Genomic DNA, 26,094 nt, shown 5'->3' with positions numbered 1-26,094 from the left:
ATACACACTTCAAAGGGCGCACCACAGTTGCATCAGTGACTTGAATAATAGTGAGGATATTTGGATTTTTGCACTGCCATGCTTTCTCTGAAGCAAACAAAAATACCTTTCCTCCACTACTTGGCCATTACCAGTTAAAACTGATTTGCCTAAGTACTGCTGCAGCCTCCAGTTCAAGAATGACATTGGCCAGCTAAGAGCTAATCCTATTAGCCATTTTTTACAGACTCAAATAGGAGTGTGCTGAAATACTTTTGTGTCCAAACAAGTACAATGAAATTGTTTTAAAGATGTACCAAATGCAAGTTAAAATGGTGACCTAGGTCCAGCTGTACCAACTTCTGTGATATTTAAATGAGTAAAGAGAACTTGGTCAAAAATAGTTTATTTACAATTTAAATGCACATTGTTCTACTTCAACAGTAAAACTACTGGGGAGAGTAATGGACAGGTCAAGGCATTTCATATGCTCAAAACACTTGTGAAGAAAGTCACTTGACACTTCAGAACAAATGAAGTAGAAAGCAGTAGGACAGGGCACCTTTTCCCAGGACTTCCACTTGCCATCAGGGTAGACACATCAATCTTCTTGTGAAACCTGACTTATTAGTCATGACCAGAAGGGCTGCTGCCAACAGTACCCCCATATCTGTGTATTTGTTACAGGTGCAAACTCTTAGGCATACAGCTTTGGGAAAACAACAATAAATAAAAGGTCCCTTTAAAATCTCAACACATGTAATGAGTGGAAAATTCTATTTAAAAGCCTAGAGCATCCTGTGCTTGGAAAAAAAATTTGTGTTGTCAAGAGGCCACAGTCACACCCATCTGTTTAAAATCCACCAGCTGAAGTTGGCTGCTTGGATAGTACATTCTCCTACAGCAGCAGCTGTTCACCTTTTGTACACATTTAATCTCCAAAACCAGGTTGTTAGTCAGAACCCAAATCTTCAATCTCATCATATCCAAATTCCTGCAGAACCTCCTGTCGATATTTATCCCATGTTCTTCTCCTGTAACATTGGTCCTCATCACTGAAGCTCTCTTCAGAGTCTGTAGAGAAAGCATCAACACTTCTAGATTATCCCTTCTTTTTACTTAGAAAAATCAAGTTAACCAGACTAGTTTAAGCTTCTTGAGAAACTAACAAAGTCTGAACAACTTCTGTACTAGCTGAGGTTTGAATTGTGCTTGAAGTCTGGGGTAGGGATTTCAGAAGGCAGAGGCACTGTTTCACAAGCATGTGGACCCAAGTCATGGATTCCTTCTCTAAGCAAGCAAACCTCTGCAATTGCAGTAGCCTCAATTTGACTTTCCAATTTTGTCTTTTCAAGATCACTAATTTCTCTTCTAGTTCCAAGAAAGAAAATCCTCCTCTATGCAGATTTCACCATTATAAGAGCAGAATACTACCCCAGCAGTGCTCAGTTCAGTTGCTTTTTTAGGGATAGCATGTAAAAAAGGGGATGTATACACACACAGCAGGAAAGCAAATGGCATTTTATGACAGGTGTACCTTTTTCTCCATCTTCCTCAGGTAAGAAATCATCTTCTTCAGGATAATCATTACGCCAGTTACTTTCATCATTTTCATCGTCTTCATCTTCATATACTTCCTCTGGACCAGGATCATCATTTACCTGCATGCCAACACAAAACATAATGCTAAATGTCTGTATTTGTAGTGAATGTTAAGTGGGTTTCCATCCACCTGTGCAATACTGTACAGATCAGAAAGAGCCAGGAAATACTTATTGATGGCTGGCAGAAGGAATTCTGCAGTGACACAGGGCACACTGTAGAAGAATTTGAGTTGTCACTGCATTCACCATAATGCTTCAAATCTGTTTTAGGTGAAAAATCATTGAAGTCACTCCTGTACATATTCCACTCCTGCATTTCAATATTAATGTCTAACTTAATCTTACTCACTTCAGCAGAAGTGAAACAGATCAAGGAAGAGAGAAAGTAGTTTCAAGCTCCCAGGATACAAGTTTGTTGATCACAGGAACTATACAACACAAGACTACACCTTACATTAAACTTCCTTTTCCACAGTCGCTGAAGAACAGTTTATTATGAAAAATATCTCATATGAAGATTAAAGTCAAGTCCCCAAATACTGAAAAAGTTGTGTGTCCCCCCTGCTTGCTCTTCATTCAGTCATAGTTACAATGACATTTTAATGGCTACCTCCTAATCACAAGCAAGACATAAATTACTCAAGTTTACATTCCTGTGCCAAAATTTAATTGGCAGTTTGAAACCAGACAGATCCTTCTCAGTACATGAGCCCATCCCTTCCATTTTGTCATATGATGTCCTTGGACCTGCAGGAACATGGGACTGGTAGTTAGAAAAGGTCTAACACAGAAGTCACTGAGCATACATGTAGTGTCTGTCTTAAAGCACCTTTCTTGGCATGGCAGCTTTTAATAGGAGGACTTTAAACATCTTTTATTTGTGATCTTTTGAGTTGAGAGATTGATTTTCCACACCCTTACCCATTCATATTCTTCTCTATAGGGCTGTACAGAAAGGATATTTTCAATCCAATCAGGGGCTGATGTTTCCTTATAGTAGATGTCATAAACATACTCATCATCTTTGTCACCGTGTTCTTTTTTACCATCTTCAGAAACATTTAAACGCTCACGGATCATCTCTACTGCATTGCAGAGAATTGCATCTGGATCAGTCTTCTGCTGAGAAAAAATAAAAAATGTGTATTTCCACTAAAGTCATGCAAAGTCTTATTTACAGCAAACAGTTTTCAGATTAAAAAAGAGCTTATGCATCAGACCAGGGAAAAGAAAAAATAGGGTGGTACAATCCCTTCCTCAAGCAGCAGCTCAACACACTGTCTGTTTGAACATTAGTGCACTTAGGATCCTCATGAAACATTACAACTTGCAATCTAGTTAAAGCTCCTATTAAATAGAATACTTACAGTGCAAGCAAATTCCCACAGCAATCTGCCCACATGTACCACTCAACAGCGATACCAAAGTACTTAAAGCACACTAAGTTCACAGCTGACCTGTGGGTTTGCAGTGATTACGCTGGAATCTCCCACCGTCTCCTCTTCTTGTACAATATCAAACAGCTGGAATTTCCCACAGCACTCTGAACCCGTATTGACAGCACCACTCTCCTCTAGTGAAGCATCTTGCTGTGTTTCAGACTCTGACCTGTCCCCGTGGGGCGCAGCCTCGCCGTGCGTGGCAGGCGCAGCCGTGTCAGGACAGTCGGGCCGGTGGCCGGACACCACTCGGTACCGGTTCTCCTTCCTTTTCGCCTGCTTGGCAGAACGGAGCTCCTCAAGGATTCGCTGAGTGCTTCCCAAAGAGGGGTGCAGGCTTTGAGCTGCCTTGTCTCGTGTGATGGCATCTTTAACATACTTCTGAACTGGTTCGTTCTGGGAAAAATGAACAGAAAGGAGGAGGAATATAAAGATAACATCATCATGGCAAGTCATACTCCTTCCTAGAAGGGATGAAGAACTGCAGTACCATTAATCCCAACAACATTCAAGTAACTTCTACTATTAAGCAACTTAACAGTCATAATATTCTCTTGAGAAGAGGAAAGTACAAGATATAGAACAGAAGTCCTAAGACTGTTTCAACTTGATTTTTAAACAACTTTGTGGTACAGAATAGCTCTCCAAACAAAAACACATGCCTTTGGAAGACTGCAACGGACCTAAATTTAGGGTATAATATCCTTTACAATGTCCTGAGCAGACCATTTCCCACGATAGACCAGTCTTATTCAATATAAAAGGCTGGATGTTGGATGGTAGTTGTTATCCTTGTAAGGCTGAGCTTCAGCATCTCACACAGCAGAAATTGAAGCTTCACTTGTTGACTGTTCTGCAGTTTGCAAGTGAAGAACAGTGTCTAAGTGTAGAAAAGCGAGTGCTGAGCACAGCTTGTCTCGGAGCTGTGCTGTGGCCCGTAGCTCTGCTCCTGCCCGGCCCGCGGCCGTCACAGCGCAGGAGGAGCCGCCTGGCCACGGTTACCGGGACAGGAGGCGCTGCCCGGGGCCGGGCCATTCTCCAGACCACCGCATCCACGGGGGAGCCTGAAACACCCGCGAGCAGCAGCCAGAGAGAGCCGCTGCTTTCCGAACCCCTCCAGGATCACCGTCCGGCCTCCTCGCCCCGCCCGGCCTGCCCCGATACCTTGGAGGACACGGTGGCCACCAGCTTGAAGAGGTCGGTCCCCACGGGCTCGGCCCGGCGCCGCTTGCAGGCGAGGAGCAGCGCCTCGGCCGGCTCGGGGCCGCCGCGCTTCCGCCGCACGCGCAGCACGGCCGCGCCCGCCATGGCGCCCGCGGGAGGGGCAGCGGCGCCCGCGCAGCGCCGCCCTCGCTCGCGCGGGGTGCGCCGGGCCGGGGCTCGGGCGCTGCGGGGAGGGGCTGCCCGCGGTGCGGGGGGAGGCACTCGCGGTGTCCGGGGTAGGTACACGCAGTGTCCGGGGTAGCTACATGCGGCTTGCGGAGGTGCTGGCCTGCGGCTCAGAGGAGGGACCAGCCCGCGGCTTCTCGGGCCCGCTGCGCTGGTTCCGGGCGGCGGAGAACGTTCCGGCCGTGGCCCATCGCGGCTCGTTCGTGAGGCGGGGGAGGCGCGGGCCTTCCCCGGGATGTTCTCCCGTGAGGATTCACTGCTAGCTTTCCTGCGCTGTGTTCTCTGGGGTTACACCTAGCTGGTCTTCACAGTCCCCTTTCAGTCTAGGACTGGGTGACAGATTTTAGCTTAAAACGCCCTTATGAAAAAAGCATAAAGCGGTCACCAGTACTTCTTGCCAAGGCAGGTGTAGTGGGGGAAATGTACAAGAGCTAAAGTGATGCTTGTTGCGTTTACTAAAAGTTTTATGATTGGTTTGGATTTTTTTCACAGGTGGTATTTGGTGTATTATATTGAAGTGAAAGCCAAGCTGCACACAATACATAAATAATACAATACGAATTGAGATTGATCATGAAGATTTTTTGTGGAAGAGCCAATCCAACTACTGGTTCGATGGAGTGGTTAGAAGAGGGTGAGGATTATGATTATCACCAGGAGATTGCAAGGTAGGCTTGGAAAAGTAGCTTGCTTTTCTGTTACAAGACACCGAAAAATGAGCAAGTGCAACTTTTTTTAAATGGCAATTTGAGGATCTGTCTTTGTAGTGGTTCCAAGGTCACAAGGTGAGCAGACTGCAGGATAGTCTAAATGTCAGTAAATGTGCCCAGTGGTTTATGGGCAGAGCTGCCAATGTAAAATTTTGGAAATGACTCTCCAAGTACTTACCTTCTAAATTTTTTAAAATGTTTTCTGTTGGGCTAATCATAATACTGACAGTGACTGAGTTGGGACAAAATGCATTGACTAAATTTCTTTTAAATGCCAGTGCAGCATATAACTGCCAGTTGTCTGTTCCTGCTCTACCTTTTTAAGAGCTTAGTGTAATAGCCAGAGAAGTTGGGATTTTGGGCTATTTTTGAATATTGCAACCCATGAAGAAAATGGGAACCAAAGAGGTTTAAGTCTTTAAAACTTCTCTCTCTTTCTAAAAAATAGGTCATTAGTAGCCTGTCTTTCATTGCTGTGTATGACTACATCTGTCTCAGGTGCTGCTTCACAGCTGTTTGTCCATAGGTCTGTACCTTGGGTCCACTGCTGTGGAGAGGATTTGTGCCAGTGGTTCATGAGTTGATTTATATGCTGATGGCCAGATCTCTGCCATTACATTATCTTTCAGGCTGGAGAAACACTTTAGGTCCTCAAAGAGTGTGTCAGTTGTTTGTGCATTTGTGGGCCACAGTTGCTTTGCATAATGGAGTATTTTAACTGGAATATTGTTTATTGCAGGTCACGCTATGCAGATATGCTTCATGATAAGGACAGGGTAAGTATAGAAGCAAAACCTTTTTGAATGGGGATAAAAGAGCCATTGCATTTCTCATGAATAGTTGTCACTGTGGATTATATGGGCTTCTCTGAAAGATTAAATGATCACATTTTTGTACTCTGTAAGGTAACAGACCTGCTCTTAGATCAACAGATGCCTTCTTACATCTGACTTTAGTGTTCTGTTGTTTACCTCAGAACATTTTTATATTCAGTAGCCATTTTGCTGTTCTGTGTTTGACATTTTTGACAGAGAGCTCATCAGATGAAATTTCAAAAGCTGTAAAAGTGAAGCCAGGCTTCTTAGTTTTTATAGGAGTGTAAGTCAAGTCTATTCTTCTGTGGTATTTCTACAGTATGTACAGCCATGGCGAAGTCTGGAGTGAATAGTATCACATTTGGAAATCATATGTATTTTATCAATGGCTGATTGTCCAAAGGTAATGTGAACATTGTAATAAATATTGATGTACTTTAAACAGACTGATCCTGCCAGATGCAGTTGTTACTGCTGCAGGTGGCTTTGGTGTGACTGTTTGGCATAAAGAGTGTCTGTACGCCTTTTTCTGGTTATAAACTCACAGTCAAAGAATGCAAGATTTCTGTGCAAAAATTAAAACCATAAATGGATAAAAGATTGCTGATTTTTTTTCTCTTTTCCACAGAATGTGAAATACTACCAAGGCATTCGTGCTGCAGTGAGCAGAGTAAAAGAGAGAGGTGAGAAAGCAATTGTACTGGATATAGGGACTGGCACAGGGCTCCTGTCCATGATGGCAGCTTCAGCTGGGGCAGATTTCTGCTATGCCATTGAGGTGAGCATTTGTTAGGGGTTGCAGATGTTCAACATGTTCTTTGTGATGCTCTTATTTTCAGGCTGTATACTATCTCTGTTATTTATGTTCTGAATGAAACAGAGATTCTCTTCACAATTGCACTGTTAATACAAGCAGGTTTTTGGCATACTTCAGTGACAATTTCAGTGCTGGTTGTTTTGGTTTCATTGACATAGTGTCTTGAGCACATGTAAGTCTTTAGGGGCTTCTGTTGATGCATTTATATATATCTCTATTTTTACAAAGTTGTAAGTTTCTTTAATGTAAATGCTACAATATAAACATGTATTCTTGTGTTTCTAAAGTTAAATTGGAGTAGCTTTTGGAGGCAGCTGATAACTCTAACAGTGGAGCTCTGAATTTTTCAAGTGAGGCTCGTTGCCTTGTTTCATGGTAGTGAACTTGAAATACAGGAAAAGATACAGAAGATGTTAATTTTTTTCAGAACTAAATATATTGTATATTGTGTTGGTGCCCTTCCAGTTTTGAAAGCTGATTTGAGGGGTACCATTTTGTTAAACTCTTGCTGTTCATAGGTGTTCAAGCCCATGGCTAATGCTGCTGTGAAGATAGTGGAGAAAAATGGTTTTTCAGACAAGATCAAAGTAATCAACAAGCATTCCACTGAAGTCACAGTTGGCCCAGGTGAGAAAAATAGGCTAAGCTTAAAAAAATAATACCTGAAAACCACAAAGGAATGTGTCTTACTCCTATTTCTTACACATTTTTTAATTAAAACAAGTGCTTCAAGAACACTGAGGAAGCTGGGGGGCGTTCAGCTCAGAGAAGAAGAGGCTCAGAGGAGACCTTATCTCTACAACTGCTTGAGAGGAGGTTGTAGCCAGGTGAGGGTTGGCCTCTCCTCCCAGGTGACAAGTGACAGTATGACAGGAAATGGCCTCAAGTTGTGCCAGGAAAGGTTTAGATTAGAGATTAGGAATTTTTATTTTTTTTTTCACAGAAAGGGTTGTAAAGCATTGAAAAGACTGCCTGGGGAAAGGTGGAGTCACCATCTCTGGAGATGTTAAAAAACATGTAGATATGGCACCTGAGGACATGGTTTAATGGTGAACATGGTGATGGTGCTGAGTTAGTGGCTGGACTTGATCTTAAAGGTCTTCTCCAATCTTAAGGATTCTGTGATACTTTACATTCTAGAAAATAACACTGGAAATCTACTTTGAAAGAAAGTGTTCTGGTAATATCTCAGTAGCAATTTGTATTTCAAATGCAAAGCAGTTTCCAGTCTTCAGCAGACTCTCTAGCAGGAATAAGTTTTCTAATTGCTTGTGTAATCAAGATAGCATCTTGAAAGATTTACATAGAGATTTAACATTACAGTATTAATTTGTGTCTTTTAGATGGAGATATGCAGTGTCGGGCAAACATCCTGGTAACAGAATTATTTGATACAGAGCTGATTGGAGAAGGAGCTTTACCAACCTATGAGCACGCACACAAATATCTTGTACAGGTAAGAAAAGAGGAAGTATGTCACATCTATCTAGTACAGAAATTCTTCTGCCTTTTTAAAATAGGATTGAGATTTTACAGAATTTTGGCTTCTGTATCCCTTGGTAAATACACCATCAACTCTGCAAGTTTCTTACTCAGTCAATAATTTACTAGATTCATTCCTAGAATAAAGCTATTTGAATTCATATTGTAAAACACAGGCATGTTTTTTGCATGGAAATTGCACCTACTTGCTTTGTGTTGAAACCAATAACTTGGTCATTAACAAAAGTCTTTTAGAAAGGCATCCAGTTCTGATGTGAAGCTCTCCTTAATAACAGCTTTGTCCCAAGATAAAAATTCTCCTGAATTTAATGAACTTCACCTCCCAGGCATTGGTTCATATTTTTTTTTTCCTATTGTGCTTTTACTTCTCCATATGCATTTTGCATGTGAAAATATTTTAAACGCTGTATTTAAATAATATCCTTTTTTTTTAAACTTAAAATCTATGGGTCTAATTTTAAGGCTTTTTCTTCTATATTTTCTAATATCTTCCCTTCATTAAAATGTGGATTGCAGAACTTTATTTAGGTTTCCAGATTTCCATTCACTAGTTTAAAAGGCACCATATAAAGACAATAGCACTCTATAACTTTGTACTGCTCTCCATATAGAACTCTAAATTGCAATTAATCTTTTTTTCTGTAAGAGCATTGTTTTTGGACTTCATGGTTGGATCTTAGTTCATAGTGGGTTTTTTACCACAACTTTGATGTTTTCCACTCTTTAAGCATGAATACAAAGTTGTCCTTGCATAAATATTTGAGCCATTATTTTTCTTATTTTCTCATTGCAGCCAGCAACTTTCTATTGTGGTTGGTAGTGTAGTAGTTTTCTTCCTTTAGAAGCTCAGGTTATATCTCTTATTCCAGAACAAGAATGGAAATGCAAGTGTAACTGAGGCTAATAAACTGATACTGTTACATGGTTGATGAGGTAATCTGACCTTGGTGAGCCACACTGAACAGGATAGGTATGTGTATTCCATGTCACAGAGAGACAGATTGCTCTGATGTTACAAAAGTCTCTAAAATAACTTGTATTTTAGATATCAGAGCTCCCAGTCCAACTTTACTTTTAAATTTCAATTGATTTAATTCTCATTCATGTTGGTAAGTCAAACTTGTTGACTGTGTTTACCCTTTGTTTTGAACACTCAGGAGGGATGTGAGGCAGTGCCTCACAGGGCAACAGTGTATGTCCAGTTAGTGGAATCCAGAAGAATGTGGTCCTGGAAGAAACTGTTTCCTGTTCATGTTGAAGCAGAGGATGGTGAAAAAATTCTTTTTCCGCCTTCAGAAATGGAGAACTGTCCAGGTGTTCCTTCTGTTTGTGATATCCAGCTGAACCAGATGCCTTCAAGTGACTTCAGTACCCTTAGTGATGTGGTAACAATGTTCAGGTAAGGGAGATGTTGTTTTGTTAAAACAAAGTTATTCTGCTATGCCTTTCATATAAACTGTGCATTCAGCTTAAGAAGCCAGGGAGAATTTCTGAAGAATTCTTTTTACAATTTTCTTTCTATTTACAATTTTCATGCTTCCCTGCAGTGTGGATTTCAGTAAGCCAGTACAGAGTGCTTCTACCTACTATAGAGTGCAGCTGGAGCCTGTGAAATCCGGCAAGGCACAAATTGTACTTTCCTGGTGGGATATTGACATGGACCCCTCTGGGATGATAAATTGCACAATGGCTCCCTACTGGGTAAAACCCACTTCTGCTTTGCAGGTAAGATACTGAGCCTTTAGATACCATTGTCAGATGATTGGGCAGTTCTTTGGAGTACTGGGGGGTTTAAGCAGCTCTGCCCTAAATTGCTTAGGAACTTTGCTAATATTTAATGTATTGGAAGATGCTAAATAATCAAATTTTGGCTACAGTATGTGCCCATTTTAGGTTTTCTTTGATGTTAAACATTAAGAGTAATCTTTTTATGTAAAACTTAAAGACCGAAACTGTCTTCGTGATATTGTTATTTATTTTTTGTTCAAAAAAATATTTTGTTCCAAATCTTTTTTCTTAACTAGTCTCTATCGCTGGTTAAAATATTAGACTGTGGTTTGCTTCAATGTAGTTCTATTAAATTTCCAAATAAGTGTTATGTTTATAATAGTATATTTATCCTCTCATTAAAAAAGGAGGCTGATGTAGGAGAGTGCTGGATTGATATGAAAAAATACAGAAATATTATCACTATTAAGTCAGATTCCTGTATTTTTGTGTGGATGTTTACCAGTAGGATGAACTTAGTCAAAAGGCAGTTACAAAATGATTGATTGTCTACACTTAGCATGTTTGAGAATAAAATCCAAAATTATCAAATTGGAGGTGTTCAGTCAGTGTGGAATGACTGATCAGCATAGGCTATTTGCAGTGCAAAAGCAAGCTTTTTGAAGCACAAAGTGATTGTGCTGTGATCAGAGTGACACTAAATGACATAATCCTAGGTGCTGGAGGCTGTCAGCAGTTCGGTACAGGTTTCTAACACAAGTGAACTGTGGAGGTGAAATAGCATTAATAAATGCAAAGCAATTTTGGGTTGTTTTTCATTTGGTTGAAATAGAAGCCTGGCCAGTGAACAAGCTAATGGTCTCAGGCTTATTCTGTTGCAAAAAAGTCAGTGTAATTCAATATGTGATATTGGTCTTTATTCAGCTTTGCTAACTTGAACAAGATTCTTTAAATTAATCATGCATTTTCAAAGTTGTACCCATTCTTTCTAGTTGATTTCCTGCTATTTGTTTATTTCCATTTGCTATTTATGAGTGAGTGCCTAAGGTTTTGTGTATCAACCCTTTTCAGTGGAGAGATCACTGGATGCAGTGTGTTTATTTTCTTCCACGTGAGGAGCCAGTTCTGCAGGGTGAGAAGTTGTACCTGACTGCCTCTCGTGACGAGTACTCTGTGTGGTACAACCTGCAGAAAGCCAGGTAACAATCTCTGTCTGAAAAAGGCTGCTATCTTACTCCAAGCTGGAGTATTTGCTGCTCTTAGAGCATCTCCTTTTGTAGAAGAGCAAGATGAGAACCTAAAGAGTAGAAAAATATTAAAGGCTGCTTCATGGGCAATGCACAGGTGGAAAATACACATTAAGCATAAAAACTCAGTTGGACTGCAAGGTCCTGCCTCCTGGTTGCATTCTCTGACAAAGAAGCATAGAACACTCATGCTTTATTCTTGGTAATCCTAAAATACAGCACAGCTGAAGTGATATACAGGTAAAGAAGTGAAATAATTGCAATTCTGTTTCCATTTTCTATTTTCCTAGTTAGCACTGTCCTTTTGAGGCTACTGCCTTTTGCTCAGATTAAAAAGAGCTTAATCATGTTGGTTGCAATGACAATAGCAGCAAACATTTTTAAAACTAGTGCTAGGTTTTTTGCTGTGCCTTTTTTACTTAGGAATCCAAAATCCAAACAAGTAACTGTTTGCTGAAAGGGCAAAGCCTAAAGTACCTAACCATCAGAGTTAGTGGGAAAGTGGGGGATTGTTCTTGGTTTTGTTTTTGAAAGAAGGTGAAAATTCTTTTTGACCTCTCTTCACTTGGAAATGCAGAATTACAGAAATGTAAATTAGAGGACATAGTCTCAAGCTGCACCAAAGGAAATATAGGTTGGATATTAGGAAAAGGCTTTTCACTGAAAGAATAATAAAGTACTGGAATGGTCTGCCCGGGGAGGTGGTGGAGTCACTGTCCCTGGAAGTGTTTAAAGAAAGACCAGATGTGGCACTCGGGGACATGGTCTGGTTGTGGTGCTAGGGCATGGGTTGGACTCAATGATCTTGGAGATCTCTTCCAACCTAGTGATTCTGTTGTTGAATTCTGTTGTCTCTGGAGAACCAGTAACTTCAAAAAAGTGACAGCAGAGTTCATATTCATTATTGTGCATATCAGCCAAAGTGCATAAATGTACCTGTTTGCAAAAACGTGGTACTGATGCTGTAGTTGACACTACATTAAATTTTTTTACAGAGAAGGGGAGAATAAAGCAGATGAAGAGGAGCATAAAGCAGATGTTTGTGTGGAGAGTCCTGTCTGTAGGTGTCGCGCTCATCTGCTTTGGAACAGGCCCCGCTTTGGGGAGCTGAATGATCAGAACCGAACACTCCAATACATCAAGTCCTTGAGGAAGGTGAGTGCTTGTTGCCTACAGGTTTTATTGCCTTCTCTGATGGATGCACATACTGGTTTATTTGGAGTAATTTTTTATGAAATTTGCTTGTCCCCTGCAAAGAACTTTGATCACATAGTATATTTTTCTTCCATCACCAGATGGAAGTTATACTTTTGTCTTGAAAACTTTAGTATTAAATTTTTAAATGGTAAGCAGCCATTTTTGCATAGAATTTGTAGCAGTTCTATGTGTTTGTTAGACATCATAATGGTAGTTGAATAAAGACATCCAATACATTTTTGAGCAAACTTTGTCAGACCTAAGCCAAGGGCATTACGTGACAATTTTTTTACTATTATTGGATATGAAAGTGTATAAAGTGTGGAGAACTTTTCCCTCTGGAATAACAATGACTATTTATTCTCTGTAGGTTCTGAAAACAGATAGTGTTTGCCTTTGTATCAGTGATGGCAGTCTGCTACCTGTGCTGGCTCACTATCTTGGAGCAAAGCAGGTACAGTACTTTGTCCTGTTTTTCAGATCTTTCCATTTTAGCTTAGTATTTTTCTCTGATGTAATTCATTTCCAGCTCATTATTTTACTATTTGCAGTGCCTCCACAGGGACAAGTGGGGAATAGGCTCACATTGTGTTGAAGGGAAAGTTAAACTCATCTCTGGTCAAGCTGAAGTCTCAGAAGATAATAATTACCAGATCTGACATTTACTAATGTGTAGTTTTGAGGGAAAGTGCTGTTCCTCATTCCCCATTTCTTCCTGTTTGCCATCTTGTATCTTGTGTTTTTTGAAAACACTCTTTCTATGGACCTAAACATCTGGCAGGGTATTTTTCTTTCATGTTTTCAATTCCATAATTACATTTATTACCTGGTCTCAAATAGAAGATCTGTAAGAGCCAAGATCTGTAGGAAGCAGTCAGAATACTGCGTCTGTGTGTAACAGAGAACTGAGAGCTGCCTGGCTGTCTCACATACATAAATGCCCTACTTGATGGGGGGCTATTTAAACTAAAATCTGTTAGAGTTGAACTGAATATCAGAATGTGTAATGTAATATAATCATGAGGAATGTAGCATATTGCCTAACAATTCATCAATTTTGAATAAAAACTAATTTTTTTTTCTTACTGCAAAAGGCTTCTGAGCACTTTCCAGCTAATACAGTCCAGTCATGTTAACCAGTAATTTCAATTTGGCACACTGGTAATATGCTTGCATTTGTTCATGGGTAAATATGTGCTTAGAGCAAGTGTTAATGTGCTGTGTGCAACTTAAAGATGGAAAATAAATATTTGCATTCTGTTTAGTTTGGTTTTTTTCTTGTACAGCTGTGAAAATAGAATTATTTAGCCTGTAGTTTGGGGAGTGTTTTGTTGTTAAAAAAGTTCATTGCAGTGGGCTCTGGAATAGATGCATGGTTCTTATGAGTTGTGCTCACTGGGGCATCAAAATGTTCCTTCATTCTTCAGTTATATATTCTTTTATTTAAAAACTATAAAGCTTATTTGACTAACTGTGTATTTTCATTAGGTGTTTACATTAGAAAACTCTGGTGTATCCTGTTCTGTCATGGAAAAAGTGAGTATTCCATTTCCTGTTGAAGCTGGACCTCTCCTTGCCTCTTGGCTTGTCTGCTTGAGCTGCTGCTCTGCTGCTGCCATTGCCTTGGTGATAAAAGCCAGGCTGTTGCTTCTGAGGATTAGTGAGAGCGTCCCAAAGCTTGCACCAGCCCTATCTGGCAAGCAGCATCCAGCAGTTGTCTTCCAGCTGAGCCAGGTTGGGAATGCCTGCTCTGCTGCTTGCTCTGCTGTGGGGAAGGGCATGGAAGGCTCTGCCACTGGAGTGGAGGCTGTTCAGGAGAGGTAGCTGGTGCCTAAGAAGTGACTGGAAGCAGCTTCCAGGGGTCATCAGTGGGCTGTGGCTCCTTTAGTTGACACTGTATTTGAAAGAGATCTGGCTCAGCCTGTGGCTAGAAGTGCAAAACCAGGAATGGTGAGAAAATGAGGACTCAAACTTGGTCTCCAAGGAGAGGCAAAATATTTCGTGTATTCATAGGTGACATGATTCTTACCTTCCTTGATTATCCTTCTCGTATGTTTCAAAGTATAAATGAATGAAGGTGAGGCAACTTTTTTGTTATCTGATACTGATAATTTAAAGAATACTGAGGGCACATGATTTAGTTCCCTAGGTGTGACACATTGACTCTAGGTGCTTGCAGCCTTCAGGAATAGACTTGTATCATCCTCATGAGTTATGACAGGCAGTTTTATTAAAATTTCTTTTGGCTGCTGGATTTTTTCTAATTTATTTTCCGTAAAATTATTATTTTGGTCTCAACTGTGGCTTTTGATAAAGACAATGTGTTACTTTTTGATTTTAGTTTTTTAAAGCCAATCATCTTGAAGATAAAATTAAAATAATAGAAGCACGGCCTGAGTTGCTGAAGCCTTCTCATTTGGAAGATAAAAAGGTATGTTACAGTTGTCCATTACACTGAATTTCAGAGGTTGGTAGGAAGCAGAAGGTAAAAATGAATGGTAACCACAATGAATTCTGTTATATTCCAATTCATATAAAATGTAGTGAGTAAATGATTCACACCATGTGCCACTAAAACTAAAGGAGATTAAAGGCTGTGGGAGGGTTTTTGCTTTGTTTTTGAAGTGTATGACTTTCCCTGCTGCATAATTGCCCCAGCAGTTAAGGCAGTTTAGCTGGTTCTTCTACAAGGCTCTAGCTCTCTCACAGGCCACTTGACAAGATTGCAATCTGCTTGGAAGTAATAACATACTTCATACTTCAAAACTTCAGAATTCTGTAACTCATTACAAAGCCTTCCAAACTCAAACTACGATATTTTCTCACAAAGTTTGTTGTGGGAAAATTCAATATAAAATGTGGTAACTAAATGCACACAACAATGCCCAGTATGCTGTATGTGCAGTGTACAGTAATTAAATCCCTAGGGAGCAGTAGAAGTTTTTATCTAGATGATTTTACTTAATATATTGCACTGGCAGCTATTGGAAAACCTAAACAGCCTGTGTTGTGAGTTGTTCTTTATTATATGTCTTTTTATCTCTTCCCTTCTTTGCCAAGATTTCTGTCCTTGTGGGAGAGCCGTTTTTCACAACAAGTTTGTTGCCATGGCATAACCTGTATTTCTGGTATGCCAGGACAGCTGTGAGCAGTCACCTTGCCAGCAATGTCACTGTCCTACCTCAGTCTGCTTCTTTGCACATGATGATTGTGGAGTTCCAGGTGAGATTGTTCAGATATTTACACAAATCCATTTAAGACTGAATACTCTACAACTTTATTGCATCTTAATACTGTCCAAATGTTCTCTACCACCTGAGAAAAGAATATTTGGTATCTTGAAGTGTGAATTTTGCTATTTGAGCCATCTCTTGTCAGCATATCAGCTCAAGTAATTTTGCCATTTAAAATGAAAGGGCTGCGTGTTTTAAGATGCTTATTTAGATTAGAGATTGGTGAAGAATGTGATAGTTGTAGTTATTTATAAAATTAGATACTTTATTGTATAAATAATATATACATATATGTATAAAGTAGATACTCTGCAACATATCACCCTCAGTTTTGAAATGAGGCTTTATAAGACTGCGGGCAGGATTCCTAATTGCATGTGGGTTTTTTAACTGAGGCTGTGCACAGTTCTGAATATGAGCACATCTTAAAAATACTTTGAGAAGTCATCTTTCAGATATTGCACAAAGTTATAAACATATTTTTTTCATTTATTGAGGACTTTGTAATAAAAGATTGTGTTTACCTACCATGAAAATGGAAATTAAGTACATATATCATTAATATGCAGAGTCCAGTAGCTTAAGTGAGGGAACTCTGTAGTCTGGCATTGTGTTTTAAATAAAAACGCCTATAATCTAATGAATTCTCACATAAATACAGCCTTCAGTTTATCTGTTAAAAATGCCAGGTCTTTTTTGGAGTTTTTGTGCCTGAGCCTTCTCTCCCTTAACAGTTTCTTTATTCGAATGTTTTTTAACCTTGTTCTCATACTAATGCCTTTGATTGGTGCATATGTAAATGGATTTTTTCTTTTGCCCCTCTGGGCTAATCAACTGTGATGAACATTTTTCCAGTTTTCTGCAAAAATGTACGGAGTTTAAGTATATACTGAGTAAATAATATAAATCTGAATCCTGTAATAGGGAGCAGATATTTAAAGTGATCAGCAGTAATCAGATTAAAAGTAGCAGTAAATTTTAATTCCATGCTCTCTTATCTAGAGGATTTACTTCCCTAAAACTCAAGGCATTTTCTGAGGAAGTAAGCATTATTCTTTCCATGTTCTGGATGAGGAAACCAAAGCATGCAGAGTGATGACTGGAGATTATTCAGCAATCAGCAGAATGTAGAGTAACATTCATGTCGCCTAAACCTCAGTTTTACATTTACATATACAGAGTTTGTTCAGAGATGATTCCACATAAAATTTTTGGTAGAACATTTAACTTGTATTTTGTTCCAGTAGGCTACCTCAAAGCTATTGTTTTAATTTTACATTATTTTCTTTCAGTGGTGAGTCTAGTCTAAAAGACTGGAATCTGAGGGATTTTAAAAATAACCTCTGCACTTACCAGACAGAAGTAATAGAGTATTGCATGGTCTCCTGCAGAACTGGTTCTAGGCTGTTCTGTCCTCTCAGAATGGATATGTCATCATGATTTAGAAATTGGCAAAACCTGGATCCAGGAGAAAAGAATTCATGGAACTACTTAAGTAATAAACTTCTTTCATCCATAATTGCATTTAGGGAGCAGGGTGCTGTCTGTCTGTCTGTTTTGGTAGTTCTGGATATACCAGAGACTCTTGATAGTCCAGTTTATGCTGTAGTCAGGCAGAAATTATAACAGTGTTTGTTTAAATGTACAGTAGTCTTGCTGCCAGCTTGTAAAGCAGGAACATTTGAGATTAAGTGTGACAATGAACAGGTAATAAAATGTATATATCCACAGCTAATGAATGTTTGTTCCAGTAAGAGACAATTAATGAGGTCTAAGAAAAGGCAAATGTTGAACAGTCAGGCTGTCCAGTGGGTTGCTAAAGTCAATGGGATGCTTGGTATGAAGTGGCTAAAATGATCTCACTCCACTTTGTGGGGGTAAAGTGTGGTTCCCTGGTAAGCTGTGAGATGTTTGATACTACTGAGAGCGCTTATCTGTGCTGGATAGGGAAAATGGAGGGGCTGTAAGTGTTAGATCTTGGCAAATCTATACCTGCTCTAAAGTACTACACACAGGAATTGTAAGAAATGTTCTTTAGAGGAGTTGAAAACAGTGATTAAAGAATTAACTGGCTTAAAAACTTCTCCTAGATTATCTTCTGATTCTTGCAGTAGTTGTAATGGTTTAGCAATATATACATAGTGTGTAGCTTGCTATCAAATGTCTAAGCTACAATTATTTCAAGATTTCCTGTTTCCTTTGACAAAGCCAAACAAAATCCTGTTGTTTTTTATAGGATTTATGGAGAATACGGAGTCCATGTGGCACCTGTGAAGGTTTTGATGTCCAGACTATGGATGATATGATTAAAGTAAGAAAAATAGTTTCAGCGCAAGTCTTAACAAAACAAAAACCCAGTTTGTTTGGCTTAATAAAGTATTTAGTGACTACTGAAAAACTTGTGTGCTAGGCAGAGCATCACTGAGATTCATTTGTATCTGTTTCTAGAACTCTGCTCTGGATTAACTGTGGAGGGGTGCAGGCTGCTGTAGAGTGGAATTCATCTCAAGAGAGAAGAAAATGTCAATGCTTTGTATTTTGAAAGTGCCCATTTCTGTTTCAGGGGCCCCAGTCACAGCCTTTGGTTTCACACATGTAGGACATTTTTTCCCTTGTGCCTAAGAATGCAATCATGCCCTCTTGCAGCTTTATGGCTTAAATATCCTGGGTTTGCATTTCTGTTGTTTTCAGTTAATTTTATTCCTTCCTTTCTTCAGGATTCTCTGAATTTTAGGGAATCCAAGGAAGCAGAGCCTCACCCGCTGTGGGAATATCCCTGCAAGTCACTCTCAGACCCACAGGAAGTTTTGACCTTTGACTTCACAAAGGCTGTACCACAGCACTGTCTCAGCACAGAGGGCTCTGTAAAGCTCTTACGGTCAGTTTTCTCACTGCAGTAAATACTCCTGTCATTATCCATTTCTTTACCTCCTATTCAAGCTCTTTAGAGGAGTTGAGTTTAAAGCTCCTTCAAGTGTATTACACTTAACTGGTGCAAATCTACTTGGCAGTTTTTAATAATGTGACCTAAGACTGTGGAAGTTGCTCTGACACAAGCTTCCTGTGGGTTTTCACAGTAGGCTATAACAATCATACAATAATGTTAGATATTGTTAGATTACATAATCTTCCTCTGTTTAAAAAAATAACATTTTACTGGTTCTCACCATGGTTTAAAACTTAAATAGATTAGTTTATAGTTTAGAGAAAATAAAACAAAACATTAGCTGGATTGTTTTGATGTTTCTGTTTGTTGCCTACTGCTGAGTTCTTGCAGAAGAAGCTTCTACTTAGCTTGTCAAATTATTGTGCTTAAAAATTAATAAATTATTATGTTTAATAGCTTTAAAATTATTGTGTTAATAGTTTTTTATGTATATGCTATTCTTACTTCTAACTATAATCCTGGCAGTCTTCATATTTTGCCACATCTTCTGAGATACTTTCCACTATAACTGTGAATTGTACTTAATTCTGTTTGAACTTGAAATGCTGGTAAGAATTAAAAAAGAAAGTTTTATTTTTTAACTATCTGGAAACACTGTTGTGTTTCTCATTAAACAAAATTCAGGCTTTCATGGACTCCAGAGCCATCTGTGTGGGGTCTCTGTGCCTTTGCAGCAGTTGTGTTTACAGGCAGCACAGTGGCATGGCCTCTGCTTGTTGTGGAGCAGGCACTTGAAGTGACACGGTGTGTGTGGTAAATATTTCCTCTAAATTCAGAGTCAGTAGAAACTGAGGTCTCTAAAGGAAGTTCTCAGCGTATGCTGTGTAATTTATGCCATGTTATTCAGTGCTGGCTAAGTGGCTGTGCTGCTGAGCAGATGTACTTATGACATGTTCTCTTCCTTGCCTTTTTTTGGTTTTCATATCTGCAGATACTTTAAAATTTCTGCTCCCAATTACCAACTCAGTCAGCTGTTCAGCTTTCTTTCAAGGAAAGAAGTTGTTCATGCTTTTGCAGCTCTCACTTAAACATTAGTGCAGTGTTTAAGCTGCCAGGATTGTGTAAAGTAACAGGTTTTATCCTGCATCTCTCCCCAGGAAAGGAAAGAGCCATGGAGCAGTTCTGTGGATGGAATATCACCTTGCTGCTGATATCTCCGTTAGTACAGGACTGATGCAACTGCCAAATGAAAAGGTGTTTCTTCAGTCTAATTTATTATGTCAAAGTCTCTAGGATTTTAGTTGGTCTCTACTTGCCATGCTTGGGTTGTGTATGTCCAGTCACCCCAGGACAGTGCAGTACCCTTTCTAGCACCTTTTGAATACTGTGTCATCAGAATTACTAAAAACACCTGTTCATGTTTTTGTGGGGAGCAGGGGATGTACCTTAAAATGTGAGTCTGATTTGCATCCAAATGCTCCCTAGTTTGGAATCAAATTCAGAATTTAAATGGCATGCTAGGTCAAAGCAGAATTTTTTTCATACAAATAACTTCATCTCAGTTTAACAAAAGCAAAAATTTGGAGAGGAAGGAGTAAGTATTTTTAGTATTCTATCTCAATATTCTTTGACCAAATCCATTTTTAACTCAGTGACTTCAATGTGTGGTGTAGCAGATGGTATTTTCAGTTATGTGTTCCATAGTGGGGTGGATGGCAGTATAAATGATAACTGTTGATCATTGTGTGCTTAGCAGGGAACAAGAACTCTTACTGCATTGTTACTGTATAATAATAATATGGTAGATTTTGACTGCTTTCACTTTTAACTCTCTCCTGTAGGGAAACTGTGAATGGAATCCCCACTGCAAGCAAGCTGTTTATTTCTTCAGCTCTGTTATTGAATCAGAAATTCTGTCAGACCCTACTGCTGTCACATATGCTATAAATTTTGACACAAAGACAGGAGAGATTGCCATGGATTTTAAGCTATTATAAAATACTTTTCTCTTGCCCAAAATAATAAATCATAATAAACATACAATAATTTTTTTTTTGTACAGCAGAGGGTTTCTTTCATTGTGCTCAGAGAGCACACTGTTCTTTAACATACTTCTAACCTTTTTGGGTTTGTTTTCAAAATACAGTTAGTGAGGTAGAGAGGAACTATTTCTCAGGAACAGGTATTCTTGTCAGGGTTTATGTACATATATACACATACTTTTCATCATCTCTTTCAGGGTTTTACATAGTGTTAAGGAGGTACAAAACAGTTGACTTGACAATAGCAGCTGGTTATTGCATGGCATATCATTGGATGAGGACACCAGGCATTATCAGGCATAATCTGACATTAGAGAAAAGTGAGTTAAACACATCTCTTTCTAGGCTGTGCTCTTGTCACCATAAAATGGGAAATAATCTCCAGACTGCACAAAAAGAAATCCCATGTCAAATTTCATATGTATATTACTACACTTAATAGGGAGCAGGAAACAGTTTAGCTGTTCTCAGACTTGCCTAAGTTGTGGCTGATTATAAGCTGAAATGGCCAGTGAATTAAACTGTGGTGCACTGATGATGTAAATAATACCTGCCAGTTTGGCTAAGTTGTAAGGTGCTCTGCAGTAGTACATGTCCACTACTGAGGTTTTCTTAGTTGCTCTCCAGATCATGTTGGCTGCAGTGGCATTGTGTGAAATGAGTTCTGCTTTAGATGAACAATCAATTGGTGTATCTGTTTTGTATGTGTGATCTGTTAAGGTTTTGATAGAAAATCAATGTCCTTGCCAGTCCCAAATTATGTCAGCCATCCACAGGGATAACAGTTACCAAAGCTACTCCTATTTCCTCTGAGCAGCAGCTTTAGCAAAGTGAAAGGAATATCATAAAGAAGCCAGAAGCCTCCCCTACTCTGCTTTCCTGGTCACCATAATTCATCATTCTTGTGAGTAAAAATTCTTCCTTTTATTTTTCTTAAATGTGTGACCATATTTATAGACCCACAAGCCATCTGAAATATTCCTAAATTTTTAGATCCATTTTCCTGATGAACAGAAACCCTGCAGCTCCTCCTGAGGTCTATGAATTTCATTTTTCAAAACTGCACTTTTAAGATGCTTAACTTTAGTCTGTCATCTCTTACAGACTTTGCTGTAATATATAGGTTGCTGTTAATGAAACAGTTGTTTTAGTTTTGATACACTGTGCCTAGCCCACAGAAAGTAGGGTAGCAAATCTGTTCGTTATGGGTTGTACACAGTATTGTGTAAAGGTTGTGAAGGGAACAATAATATGGCTGAGCCTTTAAAATAGTGTAGGTTTGGCTCTTTTTTTTTTAAATAAAGGCACAGGCACAGTTGTGCAAGGCTGGAAAAGGCTGGCATTGTGCAGCTGCTCTGACTCCTGTGTCTGCCCTGAGAGAGAAAGCATGAGCTGCTATTCTGCAGTAGGAATAGCTTCTGGAAGGGCATTTAATTGCACAAGTCATTCTGGATCCAGAAAAAGAGTACAGTGAACACAAAACTTAGAGCAATATATTAGAATTTATTCGTTTGAAAAAATAAGATAGGAAAAAGTTACAGCCAAATTCACAATATTTTATTGTGTAGTATTAATTTCCTCAAAGATAACTGTGTATTGATATTCCTGAATTGTACTTGCTAAGAAAAATACAACATAAATTTGTTAAATTGCCAAAGGGAAGAAATCCACACTGATGGGAATTTGTATTTTGTTATCAGTGTTACTTACATTGAAGTTACATAGTCCCTGCAGTGGATATTAGGGATGGTGACTGAGGGGCATCCTTGTTAAATGCTTTTTGTGTTATGAGACCTGGGATTGTAGGGTGGGTGTGGTGAAATGGAAGGGCAGAGGCTGGATGCAGTAGCAGCCATCTGCAGAACTCTGTTCCCAGGGCTGAGCTGTTTGCTGTGTGCATATAAAGAAGAACATCTTAAATTTCCTTAATTTCTTTAATTTCTACACCTGGAGCAGAAATTGCATTGCTGCTATCAAAAAAACCCCACTAAGCTACCAAACCACTGGAAGGATGGAATGCTGAGCATATTTTAGTACCTGTGGGTTCCTTAGAGAAGCAAAATCTGATGGATATGCTCAGGACACCTTGTGCATGTTCTAATTCACTGTGAATGTTACCAACATCACTGACGCTTGTTGGTTTGGCTTGTGTATTTAGACTGGCACTGCAACTGCTTTAAGGATTTGGTTAAAATTGCTAGCAGCTGTTGAGGCAAGCCCTTGCCACAAGTGTGTGTAATGAGGACTTTTTATTGTATGTATCAGTCTTCCTTGACTTACATGAATTCTTCAGGTTGGGCTTAAAAACCGAATGTGACCTGTAAATTGTTTGGAAGACAGCTGCTCACAGAGGGACACTGGCCATTTCTTATACATGTGTGCAAGAACAAAATAAAAGACTGCTTCTATCTCTGTCCTCTTCCACAGAGTATTTTACTGCAGGCACGCACCTCAAAAAACCACATTACCCAGGAGCAGCAGTCAGCCTCCCATTTCTTCCCTGACCTGCCAGTAGCATTGCAGTGATGTTCAGATTTGGAAGAGCTGCTGGCTATGGGCACCCTAATAAGCAGAGCAAGAATCCTATTTTCTCTTGGAAGGACCTTATTTGATGCTGCCACCACAGGCAATTTTTTTCCTAAATGACAACAGGTTTGATCCTGACTAGGCCTGCAGGCACAGATGCACTTTCTAATAGAAACAGGATCCTCTGCCAGCACTGAACTAACAGTATTACAGTTCAGATATTGCAATAGAGCCAGTGTATAGCTGGGTAGCTTTTTTAATGCAAGACACAGGTTTTAGTCAGGTATTAAAAGTCATAATAAACTACCAAGTGTTGCCATTCACGTTTAACTTCTCAATTTTGGCTTTACTGCAGAAGTAACTATCATGTAGTTCTGAATTGAAATGAAATTTTAATAAGGTGTGGTGGTTACCACAGCACAACTCCACAAGAGGGTGCTGAGAACCCACTTCTAAATTTCTAGCACATTATAAATCAGGAAAATGCAGAGACTTGCAATGCAGCTATCTTGTGCAAATCACACTTGTGGTGTTATGAGATACACATACATGTGTGGAAGTGGAAAACTAGTGCAAAAAGTGGCAACTGCTAGTAAATCTAACCCAGACCTGCACCTGCTCTTAAAGCAGGCAGGCAACAAACTGCCTCCTGCTGAATACAGAGTGAATAGTACTCATAGGACAGTGAAGTTGTCTTGGTCCTAATGAAGGACAAGTCTTGCATTTTAAAGGGTGTTTTCTGTATCACAGCAGCTGCAATATTTGTTCCTTTATTTGCAGAACTGGTACCTTTTGTCTGAATGCTGGGCAGTTCAAGGACTGAGATCCTGGAGCTTGCTTTTCTCCTTCATTAGTCCCTTTGAAACTGCACTGTGTGGGCTTCCTGCATTTAACAAGATAGAGGATGCAGTTCAGGACTAATTCATTTAGTCACTCATCTTTTGTGTTCTATTTGTAGTTACAGCTGGTTGTTAGGGGGGGGGAAGAGACTATTAAAGCTTCCTACTGTTGGATTTTTCCAGTGATGATTGTGAGCTGAATACAATGGGTGCTTGTGTTGTCATTCTACCTTATTGACTCTGATAGCATTGCAAAATATTAATTTGGCTTGGTGCTTAATCATTGTAATACTTCACATTTCCAATCATTTAATGCAGGTTAGTGATTAAGATGCTTCTCAGAGAGGTATGTGTTGTCATCTCCGTTTTTCAGATGAGAAAAAAAACTAAGTGTGGTTTGTGTGGGTGTGTGAGTGTTTCATCTGCCCCAGGCTCACTGAAAGATTAGAGCCTCAGAGCTAAAAATGACTTGCTCAAGGCCATGCAGAATAGACTAATCCCCTGACTCCCTAGCTCTGCTTTAATCATTTGCTTTCTTAGCACAGTGTGATTTCAGATGCAGCCTTGTGAGGTTTGACTGAGATGCAGCAGATACAGACTCAGAGGCAGTAAATCCTTGGATAGCTCAGTAGTTAAAACCACCTGGGTTTTAACACAAATGTAAAATATATTTATATTATATAGAAGTTACATATTTAATATAAACATATATATTTGCAAAGCTATAGAGCATTGGTTTTGTTTTCAAAAGCTGTCATGAAGATGACCCACTTTTTTCCCCCCCAGCAGGATTCTGTCTAGGATTTGAGAGCCCCAAAGATGCCTCTTTTGTGGACAAGGGCACTAATGAATGAATGAGAACTGATGATCTTCCTGTGTGCCAAGGGGAAGCTCTGCATTTGCTGGTCTGGCTGCTCTTTACTGAAGTGTGGGCACAGTCCCAGGGTATCTTGGCCTTAAGTTACTCAAGACTGGCTGTGTTCCCTCCAGTTCTTCCTCAGGGTTTTGCTGAAGTGCAGCTGCATGACAAGCTGCAGCAGCCCCTTTGCTGTGGATTGTGCCTCTCAGTCCTGTCATTTTCCACAGCCTCTGCTCCCTCTTGCTTGCACATCACTCCCTTGGGGAAATGATGTACTCGTGCTTTGGGAGAAGGAGTGGGTGCTGCAGGTTACTGAGTGTGCTGCAGCTTCTGCAGGGTGGTGGATCCTGCTGTATCTGTCCTCACATAAGGTGCCTTCTGGCTTCCTGTTAGGGTATCTAAGAAACCAATTACTCACACTCCTGACAATCAGCAAATAATTCAAGCTGTGGCGATGAATGAGGTGGGAGGGAGAGACAAACAGCCTTCACTGCGGCACTCCAAAATGCCATATCCCTGCTCAGCTGCAGTGTTTCTAGGAATGGTTGGAGGGATCTGTGTGTCTCATCTCGTGCCTGCCTGACAGGCAGCAACAAAGTCACTTGTGCCCAGGGGCTGATGATAGAGGATGCGGCACCATCACGTGGGGTGGAAAGGCTGGGAGTGCATCCCGAACTGGGAAGGAGCCGGCTGCTCTGCAGGACCAGTGCCCAGGGGGATGCTTGGCCAGGGCTGTCCCCGAGCTGCCATCGTGCCCTGGCACCCCTTCCTGTCAGGCTCCTGAGGGGCTGAGCTGCAGGGGGGGATGGACACGCTCTCCTAACCCCTCCCTGTGTGTCCCATTGCCCTGGGCTGTCTCCTACCCAAAATAAGATGTGTCAGCTCCTGCTGCCAGCCCACAGGGAGAGAGCAGCTGGGCAAAAGCCTTGCTGTGTTATGTGAGCAACTGTGGGACTTGAGAAATCAAAGTTCATGTGTTGAGTTTATGCAGCTTCCAGCTTGAGGGAACCAAGAACACACAGGGGTAACAAACTGGTGTGGAGAGAATATTCAAACCATATAATTTTGTTGGCTGTTCTGCCACGTATCGTGGCATGCTGGGTACTGAGGGCCAAGGCAGTGACTTTAATGTTAATATTGACTGCTCATGTTCCTGCTGTTTTAAATCAGCACTGGTGTTTTGTGTCTCTTACCACCTAAGTTGATGCTGTTCAAGAGTTTTCCATAATGCTTCTCATTGCCTGCTTCTATTGAGTAACAATGGTCTTTGGACTCCAACT

General features: G+C 40.0%; 2 protein-coding genes and 1 long non-coding RNA gene across 7 annotated transcripts; 1 reads left to right on the top strand and 2 right to left on the bottom strand.

Annotated features, from left to right (window-relative positions):
• Positions 1-369: 369 nt before the first annotated feature.
• Positions 370-4,381, bottom strand: SLC7A6OS (solute carrier family 7 member 6 opposite strand). Its single transcript, XM_023934956.2, has 5 exons — positions 4,187-4,381; positions 3,041-3,418; positions 2,505-2,702; positions 1,517-1,640; positions 370-1,053 (listed from the first exon to the last, which is right to left on the bottom strand). Exons 1-5 carry the CDS (start codon positions 4,328-4,330, stop codon positions 932-934), a joined length of 966 nt encoding a protein of 321 aa, XP_023790724.2. The 5' UTR covers positions 4,331-4,381; the 3' UTR covers positions 370-931.
• PRMT7 (protein arginine methyltransferase 7) lies at positions 1,538-20,609 on the top strand. Of its 5 annotated transcripts, none has more exons than XM_086847285.1 (18): positions 1,538-4,219; positions 4,904-5,079; positions 5,861-5,897; positions 6,565-6,714; positions 7,272-7,380; positions 8,097-8,209; positions 9,414-9,655; positions 9,804-9,981; positions 11,056-11,183; positions 12,227-12,386; positions 12,799-12,882; positions 13,917-13,964; positions 14,770-14,859; positions 15,489-15,650; positions 17,898-17,972; positions 18,379-18,539; positions 19,706-19,802; positions 20,390-20,609. In XM_086847285.1, the coding sequence occupies exons 2-18, from the start codon at positions 4,985-4,987 to the stop codon at positions 20,543-20,545; spliced, it is 2,085 nt and encodes a 694-aa protein (XP_086703411.1). In that variant the 5' UTR covers positions 1,538-4,219; positions 4,904-4,984; the 3' UTR covers positions 20,546-20,609. The 5 variants fall into 5 exon arrangements, with proteins under 5 accessions (XP_086703411.1, XP_023790495.1, XP_086703410.1 ...); XM_023934727.2 differs by lacking the exon at positions 1,538-4,219 and adding an exon at positions 4,363-4,461; XM_086847284.1 differs by lacking the exon at positions 1,538-4,219 and adding an exon at positions 4,438-4,813.
• On the bottom strand, positions 15,649-26,080 carry LOC111934570 (uncharacterized). Its single transcript, XR_002867268.2, has 3 exons — positions 26,008-26,080; positions 23,906-23,999; positions 15,649-17,119 (listed from the first exon to the last, which is right to left on the bottom strand). It is a non-coding gene; the product is annotated as an uncharacterized LOC111934570 (long non-coding RNA).
• Positions 26,081-26,094: the final 14 nt, after the last annotated feature.

The sequence above is a fragment of the Cyanistes caeruleus genome, chromosome 12 (genome assembly GCF_971803275.1).
Source record: "Cyanistes caeruleus chromosome 12, bCyaCae1.hap1.1, whole genome shotgun sequence".
NCBI lineage: Eukaryota > Metazoa > Chordata > Aves > Passeriformes > Paridae > Cyanistes > Cyanistes caeruleus.
The sequence above is the reverse complement of the archived record's forward strand: the minus strand, read 5'-3'. Positions and strand labels throughout refer to the sequence as shown.